The 24,894-nt window shown below is 36.1% G+C and overlaps 1 protein-coding gene across 1 annotated transcript in view; it reads left to right on the top strand.

The window, feature by feature from the left end:
* Positions 1 to 24,894, top strand: part of TMEM260 (transmembrane protein 260) — a 105,562-nt gene that overhangs the window by 59,711 nt on the left and 20,957 nt on the right. Inside the window, exons 4-7 of the mRNA XM_036737181.1 lie at positions 42 to 219; positions 5,664 to 5,777; positions 14,487 to 14,666; positions 16,015 to 16,055. Of these exons, the coding sequence (XP_036593076.1) occupies positions 42 to 219; positions 5,664 to 5,777; positions 14,487 to 14,666; positions 16,015 to 16,055 (513 nt within the window). The remainder of the gene's footprint in view (positions 1 to 41; positions 220 to 5,663; positions 5,778 to 14,486; positions 14,667 to 16,014; positions 16,056 to 24,894) is intronic.

The following is a 24,894-nucleotide window of genomic DNA, read 5'->3' on the forward strand; positions in this document are numbered from 1 at the left end:
TTTTGTTGGGAAAGAAGATTTCATGTTATCTGTGTTTGCAGGCTTTCTGGCTCATATGCTGGAGGAATCCTTGCTGCGGGGGTGTTTTCATTTTCTCGCCTAACATGGCAGTGGTCCATTGCAGCAGAGGTTTTTAGCCTAAACAATTTGTTTGTGGGGCTGCTTATGGCTCTTGCTGCACATTTTGAGAAGGCAACAACTGCAGAAGACAGATCAAAGGTAACCTATTTTGATCAAAGTAAAATTATTTTTGTTTTAATTTTTGAATAAATGCTGTATTTTAAAAAAGAACTTCAGTTTAAATACTGAACTTGTATGTTCCACTTACTATCACAGCAATCTAGATAATATTGGTTGAATAAGTATATTCAGTTATTTTACTGTACACCACTACACTACCCTTCATAAACCCTTCTCAAATGAGAAAGTCAGTTTCCTATGTAGCGGACTCTTTGCATGCATGTAATGGAAAAAATAGTTTTGCTTTAATTAAATGTCTTAATAGCTTTAAGCTAATTTTAGATGCCAGTACCATATCCCACACTCTTCTAACACTGTTCTGTTACAAAATAGTGGTTCTTAAGGAGTATGCCATAAATTTTGCTAAATGTATCCTGAATGGGGTAAATTTATTCATTCATATGTTTATTTGTTTATTCATTCATGTTTAGTGGAGGCCATAGATCAGCACCTTTTCTGAAGCTTGTAGTCTTAAGAGACGTGTCTGGGGAATTTGGGAGGTTTAACTTTTTACCTATGTGACTTTAACCTCTCTGGGCCTCAGTTACTTTATCTGTAAAGCAAGGGGGGCAGGGGTTAGATTAATTCATATCTAAAATCTTTTCTAACTTTAAAGTCGGTATCAGAATGACATATTAGTAGTATTAATTCACATGTTCATAGTGCTTTTAACCTTCTTCACAGTAATCTGAAGTATAAGTGTAACCCCCATTTTACAGAAGAAGAAACTGAGTTTCCCAGCTGATAAGTGACTTGACCACAGATACACAATTACAAAGTGTCAGAGTTTGCTTCCACAAGGACATTCTTTGGGGGGGACAGTTTACCCCTCTAGCAACACAGCTACCCATGACCCACTACTCAAGGAGAAATTTCAGTCAGATTATAAGCTATAACTAAAATATGGAGAACTATCACTTCTAAAGTTTTGAATGTTGGTGAAGGTTTAGCCATAAGTACTTTGTTCTCCATTTCAACTACCTACCTGGACAAACTGGGGTTTGGGACACTAAATGGGATTTTTTTTCCACTAGAGTTGTTTCTTGGTTGAATAGAAAATATGAGTGGATTTATTATTTATTCCCCCATGATTAGGACTTTTATATAATAAATAACAAGGTAGAGTTTCTCCTTAATTGCTCATCTTTGATTTTAAGCCACTTAGTTTAAACCAGCAAAAATGAATATAAAATGCTGAACCATTTTCTCTTTTATTTCCCAATTGGTGGGTGCCACTGGGATGTTTGCCTAGTAGTGAAGCATATTTCCTCCAAACCTGCCTGAGTAATGGGAGACAGTATGGCATGGTGAGTGGAGAGCTGTATACACACTGGCTGTGTGACCACGAACAAGTCACTTAACCTCAGTAACCCAGGCAACTATGTAAGACTTGAAGCAGCAGAGAACACAATTACTCCTGTAGAGAAAGAGTGTTCTTATCTTGGGATTCTCTGTGCCAGTGAAATCACAGGTCTTAACCTTATGCTAAATAGTCATCCCTGTAGTATCACTAAAAATAAGGTCTTCAAACTCCCAGGTTCCTAACCATGGAGAACCATTAGAAATGGCAGACGATTATTTTGTGAATACTGTGCTTATCACTTAATTACACAAAATATATACAAATGCTTTACTTGCAACAATTCAGTAAAATAGGGAGTAAGATTGTATTGTTGTCGCATTTTGCAGATTATACAGCTGGAGTTCAGAGAGGTGAAGTGATGCCTATCTAATAAATTGAATTCTGTATTAACTATCACCACCCCTGCATCTCTTGCCCGTAAGGCAATGTGGAGTGGTGGCCATAGAACTGGCCTTGAGACTCAGAGAGACATAGGTATAAGTCCCACCTCTGACATATTTTTGCTGTGTGACCCCCAGCAAATAACCTGTCCAGGGAACTCTCTAAGACTCAAAGTTTGAGAGAAGATTAAAGATCTGCATCATTAGAGGAAGTGCCTTACCATGAGCCCCGTGCATTGAAGAAATCACAGACTGGATCTCTAGACGATAGAATGTGTTACAGTTCCTTCTCTCGAATATTTTTCCACGACTGGAAAAAAAGTTTAAAAACAAAGGTTGTAAACCATTATGACCTTAGTTACGTGTTCACTGACTTTTTAGTATGATTGCAGAAAATACTGTTTGTCCTGCAAAACGAAAGCAAATGAAATAGTGTTGCAGTTTTCAAATGTAACATCCCAGAGATATGAACAGTGAATTTTAGTGAAGCTGTTGTCATCAAATAAAACCGTTTCTTGAGCATCTTTGGCAAACAGGGTTGTTTTTAATGTGCTATAAGCACTTAGAACTATGAGTACCCACAGCCTCAAAAGGAAGACAAAAACAATTGTGGGTTTGATAGGCATCCTGGAAGTGTAACTAAAGAACAATATAAATGTTTTAGTCTATTTGTAGTTCATGTAATAATATAATAATAAATTCAGTGCCACCGGAGTACCTATATGTTACATTGAAATAAGTGATTCACTTAAAATGAGGAATACAATTCACTATTACTGTTGATAAATTTATTTCTGAAACCACTCTGCCCTTCTATAAATTCATTCCTATTGAACCTGTTCTTCATCTTTATTACCTGTGGCCCTCTCTATTCTTCCATATTCTAGTTTCCTCTTTAACCTCCCATTCTGATTTCATTTGCTTATCTATTGTAGAACCTATGGTCAGCCATTTTGTTGATGCACTGATCACAACCCTGGTATCGTGTGCTCACTTGACCTCCTAGTGTTTCAGATTTGTTAATTCCCCACCCTGGGTAATCCTCCTTACCTATTTTTTTTTTTTGAACTTATGCTTCAGAGTTAGCAAACATGTCTGGTGAAAATCACAAAACCATATTAATGGAGTCCACCACAAATTGATGGTATTGGACTTCAGCTGGATGCTCTTTATATAGACTAACTGGAACTAACTGGGCTAGCTTTTTATTGAATTCTAGCTTATTCTATTCTTTGTAGCAGTTGTTCTAAGCATTTTTCTCAAATCCCCAAATATACTACTGCCCATTCTCAGTAGATCATTTCTACTAACCGAAATAGGGGCTCAAGATCTCTTAGCTTCTGTCCTTCCTCCCTAAAAGTATTTTTTGTATTACTATTACTTTTCTTTAGTTCTGTCTCTGAAGTATCCACTTTTCTTGCCAAGGCTAACCCTATCTCTTTTTTAAAAAATTACTTTTCTTTGGTTACCTTTTAAGTTTGGAACTGTCAGTCTTCCTTCCTCCCCAACCTGCATTAGAGAAGTTTCCCTTATTTTTAAGAAGAAAACCAAAACTATTCTCATACCCTTATTCTTCCTTCTATCTCTCTCATTCTAAGCACTTGACTTCTTAAAGCAATAGTATATACTAGTGCTGCTTCTCTAAGCTCTCCACTCACTCATCAGTGCCTTGTACTCTGTATATCCCTATGACTTAGCTCAGGGCTGTCCAAAATGCAGCCACGTGTGTTGCCTGCCTACAAGCATAGAAATTTACATAAATGCTTTAGTAAAGGAAGCTGAGCTACTGCAGAGCTCTCACTAAAATGGCAAACCAAAATATGTTGTCTGTTGTTTCAATAAAAACCTAAGGTTGGACAGCCTGACTTAGCTGAAACTACTTTCCCAAAGATCATCGTTGACCTCCTCATTGTTAGCTCCAGACTTTTCTGTTTCCATTTTTCTCAGCCTTTCTGTAGCATTGACACTCTTTGAAATTCTCTTCCTTGGCTTCCTTGGTACAATACTGTTCTGTTTTTTCCTTTGCCTATCTGACTAGTCATTCTCAGCCTCCTCTCACTTCTCTCTTTTTCCCCAGTTCTGCAAACATAGGCATTCTCTAAAGTTCTAGATTTGTTCCTCTTTTTTTTTCTTTCAATACTGTTATTCTTTGATCAAATGAGATAATTTTTAAATGTGCTTTGTAAATCTTAGGTTTTATTAAAATGTCTGCTACTCCACATTTTTTTGTAGTAGCAAAGAACTAGAATCAAAATAGATACCTGTCGACTGAAAAACGGTTAAACAAGTTGTGGTGCATGAACATAGTGAAGTGTTAAAGTGCTATAAAAAAAAAGAATATAACTACATAGTGAAACATGGGAAGACTTTAGTGAAGTAAAATAGGAATCTGTAAATATATATATATATATATATGTGTGTTTGTGTGTGTGCATATATATAATATATGTACATATATAATATGTGTATTATATATACATATGTAATGACTGGAATAATTTAATGGGAAACATAAAAACAACATAACAGTTGAAACTAAATGCCGTAAAATTATAATTACCAAAATTGGCACCCAAAAAGATATGAGAATGTACCTCCTTCCCTTCTTTGAAGAGATGGGTTATTTGGGATATGGAATTCTGAATATGATGTCATATTTGGTTAATATAGTGATTATTTTTATTGAACTGTTCATGTTTTTATTTTTTTTAATGAGGGGATAGTTTAATGGTGGAGTAGGGGAGAAGCTAAGAATATACTAGCAAAAATGTAAATGATGTATAAGGAAAAGATATAAATAGAGATGAAAAATAACCCCCCCCCCCCAAGTCGGCTATTATCTTTATCTCCTCCATTTTTATTTATATTAAAACCACCACCATTCTTGCCATCATAGAAAACATTGGTGTCATTTTAAGTTTTGCCCTCTCCCTTCATTCCCATATCCACATAGTTGCCAGTCGTTTGCTTTTACCTCCTTCTTGCTTCCCCCACTTCTCAGCCTGGCATTCCAAAGTCTTTGGCAATGTGACTCACATCTTTACAACCTATCACCCATTCATTACTCCCCTATGTTTTGTACATTATGCACATACTTTACATTTCAGCCAAACTATACTACTCACTATTTTTGCACCCTTTCAGACCTTTTCTGTTTACCCGCCTTTGATCATGTCCTTTGCCCAAAATGTCTTGCTACTACAGTACATGCCTTCCTTTTGAACTCTCACTCTTCTTTTATGACACAGCTCACAATGTATCTTCTGGAAGCCTTTTTGGATTTCTTATAATCATGTATAACACACACAGCCCCAAACTCGACCCTTATTTAGCTTTGTGTTTCCTCTAGTTCATAGCACAGCATCTGAAGCCCAGTAGATATAGATATTCTTTGTTGAATTATTGAGTTACATACTCATCTGTTTAACAAAAAGCAATATTTGATGACAGGTAATAGTGGTGGTAGTAGGGATGGCAAAAGAAACCATTTGTAGCAGAGGCAGGTAGACTCAGATGCTCTTCACTGTACAGGATCTTTTTAAAGTAGCGCGCTAGGTAGAAATGCTTTTAAATATGGCTGTTCACACCTGGCTTTTTATTCAGTGTTACATGCATTTCACTCTCAATGAATTCTTAGCTTTTATTTATTGATTGTGTCAGTGTTTTTAATTTTTTTTCAGATATCCAAGATTGGTGCCTTCTGCTGTGGCCTTAGCTTATGCAATCAGCATACAATCATACTGTATGTGTTGTGCATTGCATTGTGGGTTCTCTTCCGCCTTTTTAAAGAAACGGTAGGTGTTTTAACCTTCTAAAATGGTGCAGATAATTTTGGGGCAGCTGGGTGGTATAATGTATAGAGCACCAGGTCTGGAGTCAGGAAGAGTCATCTTCCTGAGTTCAAATGTGGCTTCAGAAACTTACTAACTGGGTGACCCTGGGTAAATAACTTAACCTTATTTGCCTCTGTCTCCTCATCTGTCAAATGAGCTGGAGAAGGAAATGACAAACCACTCCAGTATCTTTACCAAGAAAACCCCAAATGGGGTCATGAAGCATTGGACACAACTAAAAAATGAATGACAACAAAAACGTAATTATTTTTAAGAAATCAGAGAATGTAGGTCCATAATCTTTCCCATGAGAACAATAGTGTTGCTCATTTGTGCAAAATATAAATAACCATAATCTCTGGATATGGCAAATTTTTAAAAAAAGGATTTATAAAAATTATATAACATTGGACATGCCCCCCAAATAGGGCAAAGACAGGAAAAGGGGATCTATCAATATGCATAGAAATATTTATAATAGCATTTTTTGTTGTACCAAAGAACTGGAAACAAAATGGTGCCCATCAGTTGGGAAATAGCTAAAATAAATTATGATATATGAATATAATTGGATTTTTTGTGCCATAGGAGATGATAAAAATGATGGCTTCAGAGAAACCTAGGAAGAATTGTGTGAACTGATGCATAGTGAAGTGAGTAGAACCAAGAATACAGTTTAAACAACAGTTACATCAATGTAAAGGAAAATGACTTGAAATATTTAAGAATGCTGATTAATGCAACAACCAGTCATGACTTCAAAAGACTGATGATGAGGCATGCCTCTTTCTTCTTGGTAGACGGCAGTGGACTAGAGATGCAGAATGAGACATACACTTTCAGACACAGTTAGTCTGTAGATTTGTTTTGCTTGACTCTACTTATTTGTTACAAGGGAGGGCTGATGGGCAGGGTGGGGAAAGGGGAGGTAGGAAAGGCAGAGTTAGTGGGTAGTGATTATTGTCAATCCATCAAGTACTTATTAAGCACTTGCTATTTGCCATGTTCTGTGCTGGGCTCTGGAGGTATAAATACAAAGACTGAAACAGTCTCTCCTCTCAAAGAGCTTACATTTTAACAGGGGAGAAAACAAAATACACAATTATACAAAAGATAGATATAAAGAGAATATATACAAATACAGAGTAGTTTAATACAAAATATTTTTTGGAAAGAGAGTTCCTATTGGGACAATCAGGAAAGGCTTCATATAAAAGGTTGTGCCTGAACTATATCTTGAAAGAGAGGGATTCTTTGAGGCAGAGGTAAAGAGGAAGGGCATTCCAGGTGTGGGAGATGGCCAGTGAAAAGGAACAAAGGCTAGAAATAATTGATTATTTTCCTAATTTTAAAGCACTCCTACATTCCTGTTACAAACCCTTGGTCAAAATGGAAGTTTTGAGGGAGGGGCATATATAGCTTTATTCATGTTTGTAGTTAACATCTTTATAGCCAGCATTTATGGGGTGCTTTTGGGTTTGCAAAGTGCTTTACAAATATTAACTTATTTTATTCTCATAACATCCCCATTTTACATATATTACTATTATCCCCATTGTACAGATGAGGAATCTGAGACAGAGGTTAAGTGATTTATCCAGTCACACAGCTAGCAAGCATCTGAGTCTACATTTGAACTCAGGACTTTCTCACTCCAGATCCAGCAGCCTGTGAACTACACCACAATATTATGTATTAGTATTCATTAATGATATTTTCTTTTTCTGCTTTAATGTAGTCTATTTTTTTAAAATAAGTTTGTATACTTGTTCTTTCAGTTTTCTTCTGATACTTTTTAATATAGCGCCTTAATTATAAATATTAAATATTCTTATTAAATTGGTCTGTTATCTATTTACTTTGGGGGGTTTTTGGGGCAGTGTGGCTTTTTCCTTTGGAGGAGGGAGTGCTATAGAAGGCTCTAGGACTGTGGCTGTAGTAGTGATGGAGCTACTAATTCATATCAGCAATTGTACCACAACTTATAATTTTTGAATAGCCTGAAACAGTGAGAGGTTAAGTGACTTCCCCGTGGCCACAAAGCCATAATTTGTCAAAAGCAGGATTTGAACCCAGGTATTTCTGATCTGTGATAAGTTTCTGGGATGAGTGAAGAGTATACAGGCAGAGAGGCAGAGTGAGAGATACTCAGTTATGTAAATATTGTTGATCTCATTCCCTTCCTTTCCCCCTTTCCTTTGTAATTGGGGTGAGGTGGGCAAGAGAGAGAAAAATATAAGGGAATATGAGGAGAAAAAACATAAATAACAATTGTAACTGTGAATGAGATGTCTCCCCTTTTAAACAGATGAGGATAGCAGAATGGACTAGAAATCAGAATCCAAAAATATGTTGTTTACAAGAGACACACTTCAAACAAAAATATGCACACAGAGTTGAAATGAGGACCTGAAACAGAATTTGTGCTTTAAGCAGATTTCGAAAACCAGGCATACCAATCATCTCAGGCAAAACAACAGGAAAATTAGACATGGGAGATAAACATAAAAACTACATTATGCTCAAAAGCACTATAAATAGTGAAATAATATCAATACTTCTATATAAACGTACCAAGTGACATGGCATCCAAGCACTTAAAGGAAAAGCTTATCAAACTACAGGGGAAAAGAGGCAACAAAACTAGAATAGTTGGGGACTTCAGTATGACCTTTTCACACCTAGACAAATCTAACAGATAAGAATGAAGTGAATGACCTAAATAAAATTTTAGAAAAGTTAGGTCTGATAGACTTCTAGCAGTTAATAAAAAATCAAAAGGATTGTGTATATATGCATACTCACACAAATGTGTATATATATATGTATATTTGTGATAAATATATATATACATATATATATATATATACATATAAATATATCAGCTTTGCATTTCACATTTACAAAAATTGACTATATGCTATGGCATAAAAAGCTCCTAAAATATAGAAGAGCAGAAAAGTTAAACACATTCTTTCCTGACTGCAGCTTAATAAGACTTATATTCAGTAAGGGTCATTTGAAGAAAAGATTCAAATTTTGATGGAGACTAAAAAATATAATCCTAAAGAAATTTTTGTGCATCAAACAAAAAACAAAATAGAAACAGTAAGCAACTATACCAAAGAAAATGGCCACAAATAGAGCAGTGTGCCAAAACTTTTTGGATGTAACAAAAGTAGTCCTAAAGAGAAAATGTGTATAACTAAACACTTTTATCAGTTGGGCATGCAGCTAAAATCAGGGGAAAAAGAGCATCAACAAAATATTTTGTTTGATTGATTTGTGGTGTTTAATAGAGTTATTAGCTTCTACTTGCCCAATTCTAATTTTTAAACAATTACTTTCTTCATTTAGTGTTTGTATTTACTTTTCCATTTGACTAATCTTATTTTTTAAGTTGTTCAGTAAATTTTTGTACATTTTTTTCCATTTGGCCAATTCTGCTTGGTTTTCTTCTCTTCATTGGATTTTTGTGCCTCTTTCGCCATTTGGCCTATTCTGGTTTTTTAGGTGTTATTTTCAGTATTTTTTTGTGCCTCTTTTACCAAGATGTTCTCTTTTGTCATGATATTCTTGCATCACTGTCATTTCTTTTTCCAATTTTCCCTCTACCTCTTTTATTTGATTTTTAAAATCCTTTTTGAGGTCTTCCAAGACCTGAGACCAATTCAGATTGTTCTTTGAGGCTTTGGATGTAGCAGTTTTGACTTTGTTGTTTTCTGAGTTTGTGTTTTGCTCATCCCTGTCACCATAGTAACTTTTTATGGTCAGGATCTTTTTGTTGTTTGCTTATTTTTCCAGCCTGTTATTGACTTTTGGCTTATATTAAAGTTAAACTCTACTCCTGGGCTGGAGGCGGCACTGTCCTAAGCTTCACATTTTTGGTACAGCTATTTTCAGAGCTACTGCTGGGCATCTGTAAGCTTTCAGTTCTTCCAGGGTGGTATGGTCTAAGGAGATGTGCTTTTACCACTCTCTTGGCCTGTGCTCTGGTGTGTGAGTGACCACAAGCAATCTTTTTCACTCTGGAACTGTGACCAGGGTCCTCATTCCTGGGCGGCCACAAGTTTAGGTGGGCTAGTGCTCCTTGTCACCTGGGACTGTAATACAGGATTGTGATGTGCATCTGAATATGGGTAATGCTACAGAGTCCTGCACCCAGGGTCAGCAAAGGAACCATTGTAATCTTTGGACAAGTTGTCCCTCCCCTTGCTGTCTGTGGCCTGAGAGCTCTAGAATTAGCTGCTGCCCACTGATGATTCAGTCACACCCAATGCCTGCTGCTGGTTTCCTGTGGTGGGCCTATACTGGTACAGCCTACTCTGGAGTATGCTCTACTCTCACTGCTCAGTGACAGGGCTTTCCTGCCAACCTTCTAAGTTGTCTCGGGATGGAAATTTGTTTCACCCCATCCTTTGAGTTTTCTCCATCCCAAAATTTGTTTTGAGTTATTATTTAAAGTTGTTTGGAGGGGAATTTGGGAGAGCTCAGGTAAGTCCCTACCTTTTCTCTGCCATCTTGGCTCTACCATCTTGGCTCCATCTCCTTTGTCTCTTAAATAACAGAGGTTAGAAGTAGAAAGAGATCAGTGAATCCACCATCCTAGGTAGAATTAACATTCCACCAGCAGGGTTATTTCAAGCTTTGTCGGACTGTCTATAGTTTTCTAGATTATTGCCCAATTTATTTGTTTCCTTATGCACTTCCTGCTTCAGAGGGAAACTATATATTCTGATTGCTAAGTAACTGTTTTTAAAAACTGGCAGACATTTTGGTAAAGTTGTACTTACACTCCCCATTTAACATTTTATGTGTCTCATTATTGCTATACTAAGTGCTTTATTTTCTGACAGAATATTCATTTGATGATGCTAATGCAATTGTAATTACTTATTCTACTCAGGGATTGTAAGCTCCTCCATACTAAGGATTGTCTTTTTCTTTTTTTTTTTCTTTTTGTATCTCCAGTGCTTAGCATAGGGATGACTAGGTGGTGTAGTAGATAGAGTGCTGCATCTGGAGTTAGGAAGATCTGAGTTCAAATCTGGCCTCAGACACTTACTAGCTGTGTGATCCAGGGCAAGTCACCTAACCCTGTTTGCCTCAATTTCCTCATCTGTAAAATGAGTTGAAGAAGAAAATGGCAAACCATTTCAGTAGCTTTGCCAAGAAAACTCTTAAATGGGGTCACAAAGATTTGGCCACAACTGAAACAAGTGAACAACAACATCAAAGTACTTAGCACAGTGCTTGGTACATATTTGGTGCTTAATAAATACTTATTGACTGAATTTGAGTCTTGAGTCCATCTCTCCTTTAAAGTAAGACCTGACATTTTCCAAAAGAGTTATTATAATTTTTAAAAATATCCAGTGTTTGACCTTTCCAAATTCACTACAAATTCGCCTCAAACTCTGAGGTCATCTTCTTTGTAAAATCTCGTGGATTTTTTTCCTTTACTTTAGAATATACTTAGATGAGAAAAAATATTCTCTAAATTAAATACAGAAAGTCTTCCATATTAGAGGGGATGACTGTTACCAGGAAAAGGCCAATTAGAATAAATCTATTTAAAATTTAGATGATTGTTTCATAGAAAGTACTTTTAAAAATATTTGTTTGGGGCTTTATCTTAAAAATGAATATTAATTATTAAAATAGCTTATTTTAGCAAACTTGTGTTTTTAAAAAAATGAAGGTTATAATTGTAGTTATGCTCTAATTCTTACAGTACACCTTTTTTGATGGTTGTGGTAGTGGTGTTTGGTGTGATTTGGGGGCAAAGTTGTATGATATGATGTCCTTCAAGTCTTATTTGACTTTCTGAACAAGAACATATAGTCATGATGGAAAGATATTTTCAGGCTTCACCAGTTATCCCAAGGGCTCCTTTTAATTCTTTGATAGTCAAATCAATTTTTTTTAAGTCAGAACCTAAAAACATTTGGTGAGATAGGTTAGGCACTAGTATTAAGCAGGAATAGGTGTTTGAATACAGTCATTCCCTTGGAACCTTGTCTTCTCCCCTTTTCATGTCTCACCATCCCTTCTCCTCCTTTACTCCAGTCTCTGATGAAGAGGTAAGAGATCCTGCTTCTCACCAAGACCAACTCCTGTTTAAATACAGTGGATCTCATGTCTTCCCATTCATTATTCTACTAATCATCATCCTACATTTCTCTTCAGCTCTCCCTGTCTTACAGGTTCCTTTCTTGGTGCTTACAAAAAAGCCCAAATTTCCCCATTAAAAAAAAAATCTTCACTAAATCCTACCATTCCCTCCTGCATTTCATCTTATATCTGTCTTCCCTGTTTCAGTCAAACCTCTTGAAAAGTCTGTATATACTTTTTTCTATTCCTGTTCTCATATTTCTCCATAATTATCAATAATCTCTTATTTGCCAAATCTAATGTCTTTTTCTCAGTTCTTTTCCTTCTTGACCTCTCTGTAACATATGCCACAGTGACTACCCTCTCTTTCTTCTCTCTGGGTTTTCTCCATACTTTTCCTTCCTAGTTTTTCCTATCACTTGACTGGACCATTAGCCATAACATGCTCCCTAACTGGGTGTATCTCAGGGCTCTATTCTGACCCTTCTAATTTCTTTCTACTCTTGTTTAGTGAGCTCATCATTTCTATGCAGATGATGCCTAGATCTATAATATCTAGTCATAGTCTCTCTCTGAGATACTGTCCTGAACCACCAACCTTCTATTGGATATTTCAAACTGGGTATCCGATAGGCATCTCAAACTTAAAATTTACAAATCAGAATTCACTATCTTTTCTCAAACCCACTTGTTTTCCATACTTCCCTGTTGAGGGAGCCACCATTCTTTCTGTCACTCAGGTTCACAACTTCTATGTTATTAACCTCTCACCTTCACTCCCCTCACATATTCAATAAGTTTCTAAATCTTTTTTTCTTCCTTAATAATATCTCATCCATTAAGCATCACCCTCTTTGAGGCCCTCATTTCCTCCTGCCTAGGTTATCATCGGTAGCTTCGTAAGTTGTCTCCCTGCCTTAAGTCTCTTTCCTCTCCAATCTGTCTCCACATAACTGCCAAAGCGATTTTTCTTAAAATAGTCCTATGTCATACACATGCTTAAGAAACTCTGGTGGTTCCTTGTAAACTTTAGAATCAAATATCCTTGGCATTTAAGGCTCTTCATGACTTGCCCTCTTATTCATTCTTCCCTCTTTGTTCTCTATAGTGCAGAATTTCATACTAGTCCTCACCCATGACATTCCATCTCTTTTCTCCATGTCTTTGCACTCGTTATTTCCCATGCCAGAAATGTACTCTCCTCGCTTCAGATCCTTGGAATCTCTGGTTTTCTTCAAGACTTAACTGAAATGCCATCTTCCACAAGAGGCCTTTCTTAACCCCTTCAGCTTCTAGTGTCTTCTCCACCAAGGTTTCTTTTTATTTGTTTTGTATGTATTTAATAATACCTAGGTATATTCATATTATCTTCTTTAGAATATAAGTTCCTTGAGAACAGGGACTGTTATGCTTTTGTCCTTGTAAATGTGACTGGCATGTAGCTTTAAACTTTTAATAAATGAGTGTGCATTATTTACAAGTTTTCTACGTGGTTCATTAGTATGATTTCTGCTTCACAATGTGACTTCAAACAGAGGCATCATGGTATATAGTTAAATAGTTAGCCAGCGCCAGAATCAGGAAGACTCTTGACTCCAGCCCTGACACTAATGCACTGGGCAAAGTTCCAGGCAACTCTCTTAGACATGGAGTTACAGAATGGTTATTGATCTGCATTGGTAGAGAGATTTTTACCACTGTGTAGTTCCCTACAGAGGTCATTGAAGTCACAGGCCTGAAACAAAAGACTTGTCTCTAGAGACCCAGATAATGAATAGTGAGATAATGAGAACCATGTATGTGTGTGTGTGTGTGTGTGTGTATAAATATGTGTATGTGTGTATGTATATATATGTGTATATATACATATATATAAATATATCAAGAAAATGCTTAAAAATTTACTTTTAGTACCCTGTAGTGCATAGTCTACATTATATATTGTGGTGAAGAAGAGTTATTTTTAAATATTAAAGGCCATTTCAAGACAATAATATAATGTAAAGACTGTTTCCCACTGTGTCATTTTAATGAAACATTAAAATAGCTACCCAAGAAATATTTGTAGTGATATTCCATAAGTTGTATATGTTATATAATCATGATAGAGACAATGAATCAACCCTGCTGCTGCTGAAGCCAGGGAAGTATACCAACGTTGGAGGGATATTTTCTGGTACATGCAATACAAGCCAACAACACTTAATCACTTCAAAGTGGGTTATCTCAGCTTTGCAGGGCTTCAGCTATCTATATATGTCATGACATGATTTAAATGTAAAAAATGAAATGAATATGATACTCATGAGTCTTTCCTAATGTCATTTGCTTCACTCAAATTTCACCCGGCCATGCAAAGAAGATCAGGTTGATGAAATTTTCTTAGTAATCCATAGTAATCAGAAGGTTTAACAAAGTATTTTGGTGGTGACTTAACTATAAATTGAGAGATCAGCTCTGTAAATATATTTCATGTTTTTCTTGGTGTGTTTTTAAAGTTCCAAATAATTAAACTAAAGTGAACATTGTAATACAATCTTATGTGTTTTAACACAGGAGCTCTCCCTAGGTCATTTGCTAAAGCTGAGTCTATTCTTCTCTGCTGGTTTTCTGCCTTATCTCTACCTGCCTATCTCATCCTACCTCAATCAAGCCCGTTGGACCTGGGGAGACCAGACAACATTTTCCGGATTTCTGACCCATTTTCTTAGGGAAGAATATGGAACATTCAACCTGGTAAATTTATTTTAAAAATCCTTTTTAAATGATATTTATAAGAAATCTTCCTTCAGTTTTCTCCCTGGGCAATTATTGGAAACATTACATTAGTTAGATTTTTCATCTTAGTTATTTGTATGACAAACTTTTCCTTGGGAAGTGCCTTTGAGGATGCCTTAGAAAATGTTGGAATCATTTAATCTGCATTTTTTTTGCTATTGAGGTAGAATAATAATCTATTCATATAACAGGCATTAAAAAGACTTTGCTGCCTATAGTGGAAACAACATTTCAATAATTTTAGCAGTAGGTGTCACTGTGAGCATTGGATTTATGAATAAAAACTATTAGAGGAAAGTTGAAGAATAAATCCAATATTTTTGGTTGCCTTGGTTGAATTATGACCATTCACAAATTTGTTGTGTTCTGTGAGTGGTTAATATTCAGTCTAAGACTAGATAAATTTTTTGGAAAAAAAGTTAGGTGTTTTTATGTTTGTGTGTGTGTAGTCACTATTTGGAGAAAATGTAAACTCAGTAATGAGTTTAAAGGTCTTAGTTTCAGGAAGATAACTATTAACATGCACCATATATAAATCAGAGAGTGAGGAAAAACCCAATCTATTACAGTACTTTTGGTATATGAAAAATGGAAGAGCAATCAATAGTCTCATTGAGAGAATATTTTGATTAGGATGGGTAGAATAATCATTTGTTAATTCCTTATGCCATGGTCAATGTATGGAAATGTCCTTGTAGACAGAAGTGCTTGTTATATGAAAATGTTAATTGACATACAAGAGGAACTTGGAAATTGAGAATGAAATTCACTTGTTGCTTGTGAAATTAGTAACTATGCATCAAAAGGCATGATGGCACCAAAGATAGTAGAAGGATTTACATACAGATGTTTGGAATTATCTATAAAACTATAGATGGCTAACTAATGAAATTGTTAACGAACTCTTCCTCCTGGAAACATTATTTCAGTTGGTATTTAGCTTATGATCTAAATCATAGAAACATAGATTTACAGCTGAAAGTACCTTAAAGGTCATTTAGTCCAACCCTCTTATTTTAAAGATGTGGATTTGCCCAAGGTCACACAAATAATAATGCCAGACTGGTATTCAAAGCCTTGTGCTTTGACCATTATGTTTTTGGAGTTCTTTTTAAAACATTATAGCGGCTTATACTCCCATATATATTTTCTTTAAAAAAGTACTTTCTGAAATAATGATTTTGAAAGATAAAATGTATTATATATCCTAAATGTATTATTCTTAAATTTAAAAAAAAACTGAAATATGCTATGATTTAATTCTTGTATGCTTCATTGAATATAACTATTTCTCTTCCATGACCAGGCCAAATCTGAGATAGGATCCAGTATGTCTGAAATATTGCTGTGAGTAAAAATACCTGGAACAACTTTTAAATGTGTTTTCTGTTACTAGAGTTTATTTCCCAGGACTTGTCAGGATTGTTGGTTTTCCTCTGAGGAAGCAGCATCCAATTCTGATACGGGTTTCTTCCTTTGCTTCTTTTTTTCATATACTGATACTTGTTCTTGAATAGAAAACAAAACGTAGAGTGCAGGCACATATTAGTCTGAGAGTTGTATACTAAAACATGACATTTCTATTTGCTATGACACAAAACCAAATTTTTAGAAATAACTTATTCTTTGCCCTAGATTTTTGATGATGACCTTTCTTTAGAAATTATTATTCAAACATAATATCTACCAAAATTTGAACAAATATTTTTACATAATTCATATAATGAACTGAGATTTTTAAATTCTTCAGAGATTCATTTATTCAGGATTTCAAAAAAAAATTTTAAGCTGTCATTTTAGTACATGTGCAAGTAGGAAAAATTCTTCTAGACTTCTGTATTGATTAATATCACCCTTTAGAGGCAGCATGTTGTAGAGCAGAGGCATCAAACACAAGGCCAGCACGTATCTGCAACACTCCTGATTGTGGCCACACCAGAATAAAATGCCATTAGTGAATATTTAACAAAATAAATAAATATAGATTAAAACATAGATAAGATTAATTTGTGGTTTTCTAAGTCACTGTGTGGTCACCAGGGATCCTTATGTAAGGTTTAGTGGTGTAGCAACAATTTGGCTAGCAGCTGCTGTGGCTGTGTAAAACCAACAACAACCAGTATATGGAAGCGCTGCTAACACAGGTTCTTTTGATCTGCTTTACTATGGAAAGTAGCTGTAAGGGGTTAACAATCTTACTTTAATCCAACATACAAATATAATTCACTTAGTTCAGGAGGAAAAGCCAGCAACCTAACTTCAGAGCAAATACAAACAAGTTACAAACATACACAATATGAACAGACCAAATCATAATTCATAGTTACCAGGAAAGCATCAACATCTGAGTTCACAAGCTGGGAACCTCTTAACAACGGCTTGCCCAGAGTCAAGTGCCACTTTTCCAGTGACTGAGCGCCCCAAGGGAAGATGCCAGCCTCTTGAGTTTATATATTCTGTTCAGGATCAAAGGGCATCACACAGGTGACTCACCCACGTGACCTAAAAGCGTCTCAAACATTCATCTTAAACCCATGTGGCCTAGGCTTTCCCTTGAGGCAAGGAGGTCTCAAAGACTCCTGATTTAATCAAAGAAACAAAGGCCAGACTCTTCAAAGGCACTTGATTAAATAAGTGCTAAAAGAGAAAACAGTAAAAAAATACCACCTTAATGAGCAATACAAGTGGCCTGCATTTTCCTTTCAGTTTGACTGGTGTAGTGGATAGGGAGCTAGTCAGTTGAGTTCATGTGCCACCATGGACTCATACTGGCTTTGTGACTGGGCAAGTTACTTAACTTCTCAGTGACCCAGGCAGAACTCTGAGACTATAAATTGTAGATCAGTTGCTGATCTACAATGGTAGAGGGAATTTCCTCATCTTTAGTTCCATATATCAGTGAAATCAAAGGTCCAGTCAAAAATCACCCTAATTAGAACCAAATTCCAATTGAAACACTTGCAGTTTCTTTTTTCAACAAGTAATAATAACTTGCTAAATCTCAGGTAAAGGTGCTTGAAAAGGGGATTTGCTGAAGAATAGGCAGATTGGGACTACTTGAAATCTATCTTGCCCTACCAGAAAGTAGGAAAGGAAGAGGGTGGGAAGACTGATAGAAGGGACAATAGATTGGGTGAGGCAGTTGTTGGAAGCAAAACACTTTTGAGAAGAAACAGGGTGAAAGGAGAGAAAGAGAAGGATAAATGGGAAAAATAGGATAGAGGGAAATACACAGTAATTCTGATAATGGCCTTATTTCTTATATAGAGAACTGAGTCAAATTTAAGAATACAAGTCATTCCCCAATTGATAAATGGTAAAGGGATAAGAACAGGCAGTTTTCTGAAAAAATCAAAAGTATCTATAGCTCTAAATCACTATTGATTAAAAATAATTCAGAGGTACCACCTCACACCTATCAGACAGGCAAATATAACAGAAAAGAAAAATGACAAATGTTGAGAGGGATATGGGAAAATTGGGACACTTATGCACTGCTGGTGGAGTTGTGAACTGATCTAACAATTCTGGAGAGCAATTTAGCACTATGCCCAAGGGGCCATAAAATTGTGAATACCCTTTGACCCAGCAATATCACTACTACATCTGTATCCCAAAGAGATTTTAAAAAAGGCAAAGGCAAAGGACCTATATGTACAGAAATAGTTATAGACCTCTTATTTATGGTGGCAAAAAGTTGGAAATTGATGAGTTGCCCATCAGTTGAGGAATGGCTGAAGGTATGGTATATGATCGTGATGGAATACTAATGTGATATGAGAAATGACAAACAAGAAAGTTACAGGAAAACCTGGGAAGACATATATGACATGAAGTGATGTGAGCAGAACCAGAACATTGTACACAAAAACAGCAATATTAATGATTAACAATGATTAACTGTGAATGACTTAGTTATTCTCAGTAATACAATGATCCAAGACATTTGCAAAGGACTAATGAAGAAAAATGCTATCCATCTCCAGAGAAAGAACTGATGGAGTCTGAATGCAGATTGAAGCATACTTTTTTTTAACTTTATTTTTCCTTTTTTTTTTTGGTCTGTATTTTCTTTAACAACACAACTAATATGGAAATATATTGTGCATGACTGAACATATATAGCCTATATCAAATTGCTTGCCTTCTCAAAGAGGAAGAGAGAAGGGAGGAAGGGAGAGAAGATCAAATTAAAAATTTTTTTAAATGAATGTTAGAGGGGCGGAGCCAAGATGGCCACATGAAAACAGCATCCTACCAGAGCTCTCTCACAAGTTCTGTCAGATTCCTATAAAAAAGTGAATCTGAGCAGATTTGAGAGAGTTAGAAACCACGAGCAGTCTGAGGGAGGCAAATTTCCAAGCCAGGAGAGACCGAAAGGCTGAGGGGACGAATCTGTAGGCTGGGAGAGCGCTCGGCGTGCGGAGCTGCTCCAGACAGCACCAAAGTGGAAGCGGCTGCAGAAACCGATGTGTGAGACAGGCTGGGAGAAAGCTGGGCGCCCGAAACCAGGGGAGATCCCCAGGCCTCCCAACACAGGACCGTAGTCTGTGAAAGCCACAAGAGGCAGCAGGGCAAGGCCACCCGCTGTGAGACATCAACTCCTGAGGCTTGCAGCCCAAAGGTGTGAAATGTGTCTTCTTGACCTTCTGGGAGACATAATGGCCAGGTAAATGGCTCTAATCCCTCCCTCCCAACCCAGAGAATTCCTGGGGAAAAACTGGTGGAATGGAGGAGACAGAAGTGGGGCTTCAGTGGCTGAGCAGTGGGAGTTCCTGAGTCCCAGAGGGGCACAGACAGCAGGGGACAACACCAGGAGCCAAGACGTACCCTTGCACCCCCAGGGGAAGTGCCAGACACCAGCACAAACAACAAATAGCTGAGACCATTGCTGAAGAGCAACAGTGCTGGAGAGCAACCCCAGGGGAAGAGGAGACTTCAAGCAGCCAGACCCCCTCCCCCACACCTCAGGAAACTGAAGGCTATAATTCACAAAGCCAGTAACTAGATTCACAATCCCCAGAATAAGAAACATGGAACAGAGAGCCCTGAGCCCCAAAGCAGAAATTCGTTGTAAAGCTAAGAAAAGGCTAACCAACATGAAGAAGAACACAAAAAAACCGAGGACCATCGATTCTTTTTATGGAGACAGACATGCTCAAAATACCAATTTGGAAGAGGATAGCAATGACACTATACCCACATCTGATACCTCAAAAGGTAATGTGAACTGGTCTTAAGCCCAAAAAGCATTACTGGAAGAGCTAAAGGAGAATTTTAAAAACCAAAGTAGGGAGGTAAAAGAAAAAATGGAAAAAAAAAACACTGATGAAATGAAGTCCTTAAAAAATAAGATTGAAGACAGCAACTCATTAAAAATTAGAATTGAGCAAGTGGAAGCTAATGACTCTATGAGGCATCAACAAGTAGTTAAACAAAATGTAAAGAATGAAAAAATAGAAAAAAATGTTAAATATCTGATTGGAAAAACAACTGACCTGGAAAATAGATCCAGGAGAGACAATTTAAGAATTAGTAGTCTACCAGAAATCCACAATGAAAAAAAGAGCCTTGACAGTGTCTTCGAAGAAATTATCAAAGATAACTGCCCAGAGGTCCTAGAACCAGAGGGCAAATTAGTCATTGAAAGAATCCACCCATCATCCCCTGAAAGAGATCCCAAATTGAAAACACCAAGAAATATTATAGTCAAATTTCAGAATTACAAAGTCAAGGAGAAAATACTGCAAGCAGCCAAAAAGAAACAATTCAAATATTGTGCAACTAAAGTCAGGGTCATGCAGGACCTCTCAGGTTCTACATTAAATGACAGGAGAAACTGGAATATGATATTCCAAAGGGCAAAGGAGCTGGGACTACAACCAAGGATCAACTACCTAGCAAAATTAAGTATAACTTTTCAGGCAAGGAGATGGACATTCAATGAATAAGGGAATTCCAGACCTTCCTGATGAAAAGGCCGGAACTCAATGGAAAATTTGATCTTCAAATACAAAACTCAAGAGAGACATAAAAAGGTAAATGGGGAAAACCCCCACAAACCCTATTAATCAATGAGGGCAAATTATTAACATCTTTATATAGGATTATATCATCTTATTTATGTTTTATATATATACATATATAGCAATCTTGAGAATAGTACAGCTATTATGACAATTGAAAGGGATACACATAGACTGTGAATGTCTGTATAAAATAACTGATATAAGGATAAAAACATAATTAAGAGATGTAAAAGGACGGTTATGGGAGAAGAGGTAAGGAGGTAGTAGAAAAGGGTAAATTACATCAAGTGAAGAGGCACAAAAACACATAGTAGAGGGAAAGAAGGGAGGGAGAAGAGCAGTATTTGAGCTTTACTGTCATCGGATCTGGCTCAAGAAGGGAATAACATACCCTGATAAGTATAGAAATCTAACTTGCCCTACAGGTAGTAGGAGGGCAAAGGGGGAAAAAGGGAGGGGGGTGGTCAGAAGGGAGTGAAGAAGTAGCAAGTAGAAAACGGTAAGATAAGGGAGGGGAATCAAGAGGATGGGTAAATTGAAGAAGGCAGTGGTCAAAACAAAACTTTGTTGAGTGGAAGGGGAAAGGGAGAAATAAAAGCATAAATGGGGGAAATAGGATGGAGAAAAAGACACAGATAGAAATCATAACTGTGAATGTGAATGGGATGAACTCTCCCATAAAACAGAAGCAGATAGCAGAATGGATTAAAAACCATAATCCTACAATATGCTGTTTACAAGAAACACATTTGAAACGGGATATGCACAGGGTAAAGGTAAAAGGCTGGAGTAAAATATATTGTGCTTCAGCTAAAGTAAAAAAAGCAGGTGTAGCAATCCTAATCTCAGACAAAGCAAAAGTAAAGATAGATTTAATTAAAAGAGATAAGGAAGGGCACTACATCCTGCTAAAAGGCACCATAAACAATGAAGCAGTATCATTGTTTAACATATATGCACCAAGTGGTATGGCATGCAAATTCTTAGAGGAGAGGTTAAGGGAGTTTCAGGAAGAAATAGACAGCAAAACTATAATAATGGGAAACCTCAACCTCCCCCTGTCTGAACTTGATAAATCTGACATCAAAATAAATAAGAAAGAAGTTAGGGAGGTGAACAGAATTTTAGAAAAGGCAGATATGATAGACCTCTGGAGAAAATTGAATGGGGATAAAAAGGAATATACTTTCTTCTCAGTGGTACATGGTACATACTCAAAAATTGAATGTACTAGGGCATAAAAACCTCACAATCCAGTGCGGAAAGGCAGAAGTAGTCAAAGCATCCTTTTCAGATCATGAAGCAATAAAAATTATTTGTAATACAGAACCATGGAAAAATAAGCTAAAAATTAATTGGAAACTAAATAATCTAATTCTAAAGAATGAGTGGACCAAAGAACAAATCAGAGAAACAATAACTTCATTCAAGAGAATGACAATAATGAGCCAACATACCAAAACTTATGGGTGCAACAAAAGCAGTTCCTAGGGGAAGTTTTATATATCTAAATGCTTACATGAATAAAATAGAGAAAAAGGAGATCAATGAATTGGGCATGCAACTGAAAAAGCTAGAAAAAGAACAAATTGAAAATCCCCAGTTAAATACCAAATTAGAAATACTGAAAGTCAAAGGAGAGATTGATAAAATTGAAATCAAGAAAACTATTGAATTAATAAATAAAACAAAGAGCTGGTTTTATGAATAAAACAATAAAATTGATAAACCTTTGGTCAATTTGATTAAAAAAAAGAAAGAAGAAAATCAAATTACCAGTATCAAAAATGAAAAGGGTGAGTTCCCCTTTAATGAAGAGGAAATCAAAACAATAATTAGGAATTATTTTGCCCAATTGCCCATAAATTTGACAACCTTAGGGATATGGATGAGTATCTACAAAAACATAAATTGCCCAGGATAACAGAAGAGGAAGTAAAATTTCTAAATAACCCCATCTCAGAAAAAGAAATTGAGCAAGCTGTCAATGAACTCCCCAGGAAAAAATCCCCAGGGCCAGGTGGTTTTACATGTGAATTCTATCAAACATTTAAAGAACAATTAATTCCTATATTTTGTATACTGTTTGGGAATATAGGTGAAGGAGTCCACCAAATTCCTTTTTATGACACAAATATGGTACTAATACCCAAACCAGGTAGAGTCAAAACAGAAAGAAAATTATAGACCAATTTCCCTAATGAATATTGATGCAAAAATTTTAAATAAAATATTAGCAAAAAGATTGCAGCAACTCATCACGAGAATAATACACTATGAACAGGTAGGATTTATTCCAGGAATGCAAGGCTGGTTCAGTATTAGGAAAATGATTAGCATAATTAACAATATCAACAACAAAACTAGCGGAAAGCATATGATCATCTCAATAGATGCAGAAAAAGCCTTTGACAAAATACAACACCCATTCCTATTAAAAACACTAGAAAGCATAGGAATAAATGGAGCCTTCCTTAAAATTATAAATAGCATCTACCTAAAACCATCAACAAGCATTATTTGTAATGGGGATAAGCTAGATGCATTCCCAATAAGATTAGGGATGAAACAAGGATGTTTATCACCCCTACTATTCAATTTGGTACTAAAAGCATTAGCTGTAGCAATAAAAGGAGAAAAAGAAATTGAAGGAATTAGAATAGGCAAAGAAGAAACTAAATTATCACTTTTTGCAGATGATACGATGATTTACTTAGAGAATCCTAGAGAATCAAGTAAAATATATACTTGAAATAATAAACAATTTTAGCAGAGTTGCAGGATATAAAATAAACCCACATAAATCCTTGGCATTCCTATACATTACTAGCAAAGCCCAACAGCAAGAGATAGAGAAATTCCATTAAAAGTTACTGTAGACATTATAAAGTATTTGGGAGTCTATCTGCCAAGACAAACCCAGGGACTATATGAACATAATTATGAAACAGTTTTCACGCGAATAAAGTCAGATCTAAATAAATGGAAAAATATCAGTTGCTCATGGTTAGGCCGAGCTAATATAATAAAAATTAACAGTTTTATCTAAATTTGTCTATTCAGTGCCATACCAATTGAACTACCAAAAAATTATTTTACAGAGCTGGATAAAATAATAACAAAATTCATCTGGAAGAACAAGAGGTCTAGAATATCTAGGGTATTAATGAAAAGAAGTGCTAGGGAAGGTAGCCTAGCCATACCGGATATTAAACTGTACTATAAAGCAGCAGTCATCAAAACCACCTGGTACTGGCTAAGAAACAGAGTCCAGGATCAGTGGAATAGGATAGGTACACAAGATGGAGAAGTCAACGACTATAGCAATCTACTCTTTGATAAACCCAAAGAGGCCAGCTTCTGGGCTAAGAATTCACTATTTCACAAAAGCTGCTGGGAAAATTGGAAAATGGTAGGGCAGAAACTGGGCATAGACCAATATCTTCTACATATACCAAAATAAAGTCAAAATGGGTTCATGATTTAGGAATAAAGGCTGATACTATAAGCAATTTGGGAGAGCAAGGAATAGTTTACCTATCACATTTCTGGAAAAGAAAAGATTTCATGACGCAGCAAGAGATAGAGAGCATTTTAAAATGCAAAATGGATAATTTTGATTATGTTAAATTGAAATATTTTTGTATAAAAAGCCAATGCAGCAAAGATTAGGAGGGAAGCAGAAAATTGGGAGAAAATTTTTACAACCAGTGTCTCTGATAAAGGCCTTATTTCTAAAATATACAGGGAACTGAGCCAAATATATAGGAATACAAGTCAGTCCCCAATTGAGAAATGGTCAAAGGATATGAACAGGCAGTTTTCAGAGGAAGAAATTAAAGATATGTATAGCCATATGAAAAAAATGCTCGAAATCACTACTGATTAGAGAAATGGAAATCAAAACAACTCTTAGCTACCACATCTCTCCTGTCAGATTGGCTAAAATGACAAAAGAGGAAAATGATAAATGCTGGAGAGGATGTGGGAAAATTGGAAAATTGTTACATTGCTGGTGGAGTTGTGAACTGATCCAGCCATTCTGTAGAGCAATTTGGCACTATGCCCAAAGGGCTATAAAAATATTCATACCTTTTGACCCAGCAATACCACTTCTACAGTTGTATCCCAAAGAAATCACGCAAGTGGGAACAGGA

This window comes from Trichosurus vulpecula, chromosome 8 (assembly GCF_011100635.1).
Source record: "Trichosurus vulpecula isolate mTriVul1 chromosome 8, mTriVul1.pri, whole genome shotgun sequence".
Lineage (NCBI taxonomy): Eukaryota > Metazoa > Chordata > Mammalia > Diprotodontia > Phalangeridae > Trichosurus > Trichosurus vulpecula.